This window comes from Bubalus kerabau, chromosome 4 (assembly GCF_029407905.1).
Source record: "Bubalus kerabau isolate K-KA32 ecotype Philippines breed swamp buffalo chromosome 4, PCC_UOA_SB_1v2, whole genome shotgun sequence".
Taxonomy (NCBI): Eukaryota; Metazoa; Chordata; class Mammalia; order Artiodactyla; family Bovidae; genus Bubalus; species Bubalus kerabau.
Window position 1 is genome coordinate 10,382,671 of NC_073627.1, and position 7,434 is coordinate 10,390,104.

The window sequence follows — 7,434 nt, forward strand, 5'->3', positions numbered from 1 at the left end:
TGCTGCCAGTGGGGCCCCTTTGTGGCTCCTCTGCCTCCTGCCCCACCAGCACCTGCCCCTGTCCTTGGAGAAGCTTTGCTAATGGTTGTGAGTGAGTGATGGACAGGCAGAGGCTAGCCTCCCAGGGCATTAGTAATTGCAACTAATAGGAAGCCAGGCTCCCTTCTGTAGCCCCTCACAAGCCCACCCGCTTTATCAGGAACCTCTGGTGGTTGATCTTGGAGACTGATTAAGACCCACACCGCTGGGCCAACCAGCAGCCAAGTGTTCCAGTGTAAGGGCTGGAGGTTGAGGGGGGGAGCTGCCTCCCACCATTCAAGCTTCCTGCTGAGTCTCCACCCGGGCTTTTCTGGCCCCACCCTCCCTCCTCAGCTTGGCTATTTGGGAGCTGAAGAAGCCGAGGTTTAGAGAAATTAAGGCTTTTGCCCAGGGACCCACAGCCAGGGACGCTGGGATTTGAACACAGCGCTGCGCCAGCCCGGCTTCCTCCTCCTTCCCCTGGGAGGTAGCTTGGCGATCACAGACAGGTGGGAGTTCCTTGTGCACCCGAGGGGCACCATACCCGGAAGAGCCCACCTGCTGCTCCTGCTCCCCATTCCCGGGCCCCCTCCCCGGCCCCGCTCCCCAAACCCCCACCTACCCCCACCCCACCCCGTGCCCCTTCGGTAGACCTACTCCCTCAGGATCCCTGAACCCCCTCTCTTGAGACTCTCTCGGGTCTCTCCACTCCCTAAGTCCCGGCTTCCTGCGCTGCCCCCACACCCCAGCCCCCAGCTGCCCCTCACCTCCTGGCTCCCTCGGCTCTCCTACATCCCACTCCGCTCGGCTCTGATCCTGGTATCCTGACCGCATGGCGCGGCTGGGCGCACTGCTCCCGGCTGCTGCCCTGGGCGCGCTGCTCAGCTTTGTGCTGCTGGCGGCTGCCGTGGCCAGCGACTACTGGTACCTCCTGGAGGTGGCGGACGCCAGCAACCACAGCGGCCACGGGCAGCTCTCCTCCCACTCGGGGCTCTGGCGCATCTGCGAAGGTACCGGCTGTCCCTCCCCCATACGACCCTTCCCCTCAGACTCAGCGGGCCGCACCCCTCCCCAGAGCAGCGCCGAGAAGACACCCCCTCCCCCGCCTGTCTGCCCTCAAGGGTACATACCCCTTCCCCCCAACTCTCTCCCTGACAGTCTGGCTGGAGGAGGGCTCAACTCCCACCGTCCAAGGGTGGGAAGTGAAAAGGAGGGGCCCAGGGTGGCCCCAGAAGGGCCCCAAGAACTTTCCAGAGCAGGCTTCCTCCACAGTCCCGTGCCCTCACCCTTTGGGGGCCGGTCTTGTGTTCCAAGCGATGGCACGTCACTTGGCAGGTGGCAGGACATCGAGGGGTGACCCGGCACCTTGTCCCTCAGCCTTGTTGGTCAGGGGAGAAAATGAGGCCTCTGGAGATGCAGGAGTCGGGGTGGGAAGAGTGGGGCTGGGGGAGGCACGGGCAAGCCTGGCACCCAGGGGCACTCAGCGCTGTGCTTGTCACTCATCTGCAGGGTCCCTGGGCTGAGGTAGGAGCCCGTGTGTCAGGGGGAGGCCCGGGTGTGGGGAGCTGGGGCCCTGGCAAGACCAGGGTTCCTCATCCCAGTGACCCAGAGTTGTTTCTTCATTTCTGTCCAGGGCTCAGTCTGGTCCCTGCTCCCTGTCAGGCTCAGCCAGGGCTGTGGCGCGGGGCCCCAGTTCTCCACACCCCTCGGCCTGGCACAGGGAAGAAAACAGGAACGCCACATGGCTTCAGACCTGAATGCAGAGAGGCAAGGGCTCTGTCCCGTTTAGGGAGGGGTGGGCTTCCACACACTCCTCAGCTGGGGACCTCACCAAGCTGGGACCAGCCTGGGGGCTTCCCCTGCGCAGGACATGCCCAGGGTGGCAGGGATGTGTGGGAGCATGTGTAAACGTGTGTGTGTGAGAGAGAGAGAGACAGAGCCTTCCTCAGAGCTACCGGGGAGGAAGGAGAGCACAGTTGATTCAACCGCCCCACAGACAGCCTAAGGCTCCAGGCGTTCACGACTTGTGCATGTGTGTGCGCCCTAGTGTGTGGCCGGAGAGCCCATATTGCATGCCCCTTTCTCATGCAGGCATAGCCTGGCCTCCATGTGTGAGCAGGCCCAAGGAGGGCCTGAGGGCATTCTCTTTGCAGTGTTTGATATTTTTCGACAGGCCTCCATGTAGCTATTATTTGCACATCATATAAGCAAAATGAAAGGTCTTGAGCCCTCCAAACCCATTTGAGCCCCAACTCTGAGTTCCAGGGAAGAAACTGAGGGCCCTTGGCCCGGTGGAGGGTGGTGAGAGTCAGCAGCCCACCTATCTCTGAGAAGTACGGTGGGTGGGGTATACCCAGCAATATCCAGCCCATCAGGCTGTGCGTTCTTTCCACTTTTTAGGGCACAACAGCTGCATCCCCCTGATCGACCCTTTTGCCAGTGAGAGCCTGGACACCTCTACTTCGATGCAGCACCTCATCTGTGAGTGCTGGGGTGGGAGTCACGCCCTCCTTCCTTGACCTCCAGGCAAGGCTCAGAATCCCTCCTCCTAGACCCACAGAACTGATTCCAGCTAGACCCTGTGTTGCCCAGAGGACATTTCCATAGTTGCTTGAGAACTTCTCCTGACTGGCCTTGGCCCCCCCAGGCTCTGCTGTTAGCTTATAACCACAGATGCTGTCTCGCCCTCCCTGTGCATCTTCTGGATTCTCTTTTATGTTCCTAAATGGGTCTACTCAGTGGGCATCTCCCACCTGGTGAGTTGAGGGGCATGTGTCTGCTGCCCCTGTGCCAGGGAGGGTCGGGTGGTTACCATGGAGACATCACAGGGAATTAGATGGCCAGCTCCTCCTCCGGCCAGGGCCAGAACAGTCCCATGTGTCCTACGAAGGAGGACGTTCAGGCACACAGGGCTCTGAAGTGCTCTGCTGAACCTCCCTTGGGGGCCCGGTCTGTTCCCTGAGCCCCCTCTCCTGGCAGTGCTGCACCGAGCCGTCTTGGTGGTCCTGCCTGTGAGCCTCGTCCTCATTGTGTGTGGCTGGATCTGTGGCCTCCTCAGCTCCCTGGTCCAGAGCATCCCTCTGCTGCTCTTCACTGGCTGCTACTTCTTGCTGGGGGGTGAGTCCAGGGGCTATGGGGCTGCAGGTCCTGGGAGTGGGGTTCTGCCTGTCTCACTGCCCCAACCCCTGGCTGCTCTGAGCCTAGACCCACCCTGGGGATTGAACTGCAGCAGGTGAGGCGTCCTGGGTGGCACTGGGGCCTTTGGAGGGGCAGGAATGCTGGGGCCAGAGCCAGGGACGGGGGTCAGGAGCCCCGAGTTGAGCTGCCAGGAGCAGGAGGCACGAGCATCTCCGAGGTGAGCCCAGGATGTGCCCTGCTGGACCTGCATGAGGTGGGTGGGATCAGCCCCCATCCATTCCCCTTTCCTTCCAAGACCATCCCAGGGAGGGGGCAACATGGGTAGGGGTTTGGCATCAGCCAGGCAGGCCTGAGCATTAAGACAGGGTGACACAGGGCCTTGGATTCCTTGGCAGTGACCCCAGCGGAGCCAGGTCCAGACTTTGACTAGTAACAGCGTGATCACTGACATTCACGTAGCCCGCAGGCACTGGGCCCAGCCCTCCCTCAGGGATGCAGTGACAGATGCAGGCCCTCGGGTCACAGCTTCCTGCTGAGATGTCTGAGGATTCCCTGAGCTCAGCAGGAAGCTGGTCCTGAAATCCCCATCGCTGTCTTTCGGGGCCATCTGTCCCAGCCAGCCACCTGGTGTCCCCAGCTGCCCAAGGCTGGCCATCATTGACTGTGGGCTGGAGGCTCCTCGGGTCAGTCCTCAGTGGCCCCTCCTGTCCAGGGCCGAGGCCTGAGCTGAGTCTGGCATCCTGGGCTGGCTCTCCTGCCAGGGCTGCAGCAGGAGGACCAGACCACACTGGCCGGGGCTCCCTCCTGGGCAGGCCTGCTTCCTCCCCAGGGGCTGCTGGGCCCTTTGGGAGGCTTGGTCAGGAGGGAGTGGGTGCCAACTGCCAGGGGGCTGAGCCGCCTAGGTGTATGGTTCAGAGAATGAGAACAGGAAGAATCAAAACATCGGCCCTAGCCTGACCCCAGAGACTGTGTGTGTCCAAAATCCAATTAAGAGGACCTTGGGAAGCCACTGAGAGGAGTAATTGGGTGGGATTGTAACCAGGAAACCTGGCGGTGACAGGAATCCTCAGCATTGCCCTTGGACCCAAGGCACCAGGCCAGCGGGCGGAGGGAGAGCCTGGAGGCAGAGCCAGGGCCACTCCCCTGCTCCACGGAGGGCAGACAGTGGGCCGGGTTCCAGGAGCACCCCGTCTGCTCCCCTGCGCCGGGGTTGGACTGGCCGCTTTCCTTGCATGGCAGGCTCCTGGTTGAAACAGATCCCCTGACGTCACTGTCAGGAGCCTGCCCGGGGGGCTGCAGTGGGGCCAGGGCCCCAGCTTTGGGGGCTCGGAGTCAGGACTGTCACACCAAGGGGACCTTCGTGAGGCCAGATCACCCCAATCCCCCCCATTGTCACTGCAGAAGGGGGAGGGACACGGAGGGTTCTAGGTCGCTGCTGGCTGGGCCCTGAGCTAAGGGCCTGGGGGCACATGGAGCCTGGGGTGATGAGTCCCATGGCCATCACCCGGCTCGAGGCTCCAGAGCCAGCCAGGGGAGAGGGCTGAGTCATCTCAGGAAGTCTGAGGTTCAGAGCAGTCTGGCAGGAGGCGGACCTGGGCACCTCAGTCCCCAGGAAGAGTTAGGTGTTCCAGGTTGGGGTCCAGCTTGGGAGCTTACTCTAGCAGAGCAGCGGGTCCTGCCCAGAGCCAGGCTGGACGGAAGTAGCTGGCAGCTTGAAGAGGCGTGCTCAGCTGGTGGGGCAGCCTGGGTTGGGGAGGGGGTGGGACAGGGGGACTTGGCTGGGAGCTCTGACTGCTGTAGGCTGAGACAGAACTTCTGTTTCTGGGGCCTCAGCTGCACACAGTTCCCTGAAGAAGCCTGAGGGATGTGTTCAGCACCCCCACCCCAGCTGGGCACTGACCCCAGTCCCAGAGCCCTGCAGTTGATTTGGCTTCACAGCTTCCCAAAATTAAATCCATAACTTCTGTGGTGGCTCCAGCCAGCCCTAGGCTGGTGGAGGCCAGTCCGTCCTTCCCGTCTTTGGTCAAGTGAGGAATCCCAGAGGACCTGAGTAAGGGGCAGGCAGTGTGGGGAGCCCAGGGTCTGCCCCTTCTCTGGGTCCCAGTGAGTTGCAGACCTAGCCCCGAAGGTTTGCCTCGGGCCTTAACTGGGCAGTGTCCACCATGCACCCAGGATGTGCCTTTGGAGGTCCCAGGACCCCACCTACATTCCCGGCAGCTGGCACCAAGGGCAGGCCTTGACATCAGCCTGCAGCGGTGGGACAGAGGGCGGCTCTCTGGGCTGGCCCCCCGAACCTGGGTGGACAGGCAAATGTCCTGGTGCCCAGCTCTTTGCTTGCCCCGACCCCGCAGGGTCACCATGCCCTAGGTGCAAAGCCAGTCTTCTTCCTGCAGAGATGCAGGGTGGGAGGGAGGAGGGTGTCCTCGCTTGGGGACAGACTGGGGTCATGGGATCTGTAGGAAGGGCCTGAAACTCAGACCTGGGGAGGGGACAGGGCCTCTGAAAGAGGGACTGAGCAATGGTCAGGAGGGGAGGCTGTGGGCCAGTGAAGTGGGGAGGGGAACTGCAAGGAGGAGGGGGCCAGAGGTGCAGGTCAGGGGCCTGGCTCAGGATGTCTGGCCAGAGCTCCAGAGCTTTCCACGCTTCCCGGCTGCCAGTAGAGGCCACTGGCTCTGTGTGTGTGTGTGTGTGTGTGTGTGTATAACTCCAGGGGCGATGGGAGGGGGCTGTGTATTCGGGGGCATTTATGTGAGTAGGGACTACCTATTGGGGGTGTAGGTAGTACTGTTTGCAAGGGGTTTTGTAGGGTGAGGTCCTGAAGTTTCAGGACTGAATTGGAACCTCCATCCTCCCAAAGGCCAGTGGGCACAGGCCATGTCTACTGGACCACCGTGCCAGGGTCCCAGGTAGGGCAGGTGCCCTCAGCAGGCAGATGCACTGAGTGGTCACTCTGCACCTCCTCCCCAGGCGCCCTGACCCTGGCGGGGGTCATCATCTACATCAGCTACTCACAGCTGGCCTTCACAGAGACGGCCCGCCAGTACGGCCCCCAGCACATGCAGGACGTCCGCATCAGCTTCGGCTGGTCCCTGGCCCTGGCCTGGGGCTCCTGTGCTGCGGAGTCACTCAGCGGCGCCCTCCTGCTCACAGCGGCCCGAGCCCTCAGCCTGGGCGGGCAGCCGGGCGCCCCCCACTCTGTGGTCATTTGAGTCCCAGGCAGGCAGGTTGGGGGAAAGGGGCTCCATTTCCCTTTGCACCTCCTGGGGTTTGGGGCAGCCGAGCCTGAGAGGCCGTGGGAAGGAGGCTAGGAGCCCTGTTCTGACTGTTCTGCCGGGCTGGAGTCCTGGCTGGGAGTGGGCCCTAGGGTGCGTGCGGGGTGGGGGGTGCGGGGTAGAGCTGAGAATCCAGGCTCCTGTTGCTTGATGTTTGGGGGGCTCCCCTGCCCATTGTGCCTTCAGGGACTAACTGGTTTGGCCTCTTCTTAGAGGTGAGAAAGGCGAGACCCAGAAAGTGGGATCAAAGGGACCAGGGACGGCTGTGGTGGTAGTGGGGGCGGGGCGCTGCAGGCTCTTGGCTGGTCACCGGGTCCCCTTGCTTCTCGAGGCTGTGTCCTGTGCCCGCCCCTCCGCACCCGTCCTGGTGGGCCACAGCTGGCCCCAGTCCTAGGGACCTGCGTCAGGCGGAAAAGCTGCCCCAGGCCTCAGAGGGGGCAGTTCAAGGGAGAAGCAGATATCCGTCAAACACTCTATGCCAGGCCCTCACCAGGCCTTCCATGCCATGTTCTGTCCTCCCCCCGCCCCTCCCCAGGGCAGCTGTTGGTGGGGAGGAGACTGAGGACTGGGGGGCCTCTTGGATTTCCAGGTGCAGGGGGGGCAGAGGGGGTTGGGCATATCTCCACCCCCTTGTTTTCAGGTCTCTTCCTTGTCCTGGGGCCGGTGCTCCGGGAGCCCACCCTCGTCTGTAGTTCCCAGAGGGATGTCTGTGATCCCATGTGGGCCCCTGGGCAAGCAGGTGTGGAAGTCCTGTGGGGTGGGGCAGCCATGCCAGGGTGGAGAGTGAGGGGCTTCTCTACCAGGCGGGGCGGCTGCCAGGGGCAACAGAGGCCAGAGCCTGGAGTTTTGGCCGCAGGCTTGTTGAATGGAGGCAGACCCAGACCCAGTGTGCCTCTAAGGGCCAGACAGACAGGAAGGTGGGTGGCCTGCCCGTGACACGTGGGTGTCATCATGGTCTGTGAAGGCTGAGGCTCCTTCCACTCTGGGCAGGACCTGAAGACCTACT

The 7,434-nt window shown here is 62.5% G+C and overlaps 1 protein-coding gene across 1 annotated transcript; it reads left to right on the plus strand.

Moving 5' to 3' along the window:
- The first annotated feature begins 304 nt into the window (after positions 1 to 304).
- TMEM235 (transmembrane protein 235) lies at positions 305 to 6,474 on the plus strand. The gene is made up of 5 exons (XM_055579823.1): positions 305 to 527; positions 768 to 1,028; positions 2,419 to 2,499; positions 2,998 to 3,135; positions 6,124 to 6,474. Exons 2-5 carry the CDS (start codon positions 851 to 853, stop codon positions 6,363 to 6,365), a joined length of 639 nt encoding a protein of 212 aa, XP_055435798.1. The 5' UTR covers positions 305 to 527; positions 768 to 850; the 3' UTR covers positions 6,366 to 6,474.
- The last annotated feature ends 960 nt before the right edge of the window (positions 6,475 to 7,434 follow it).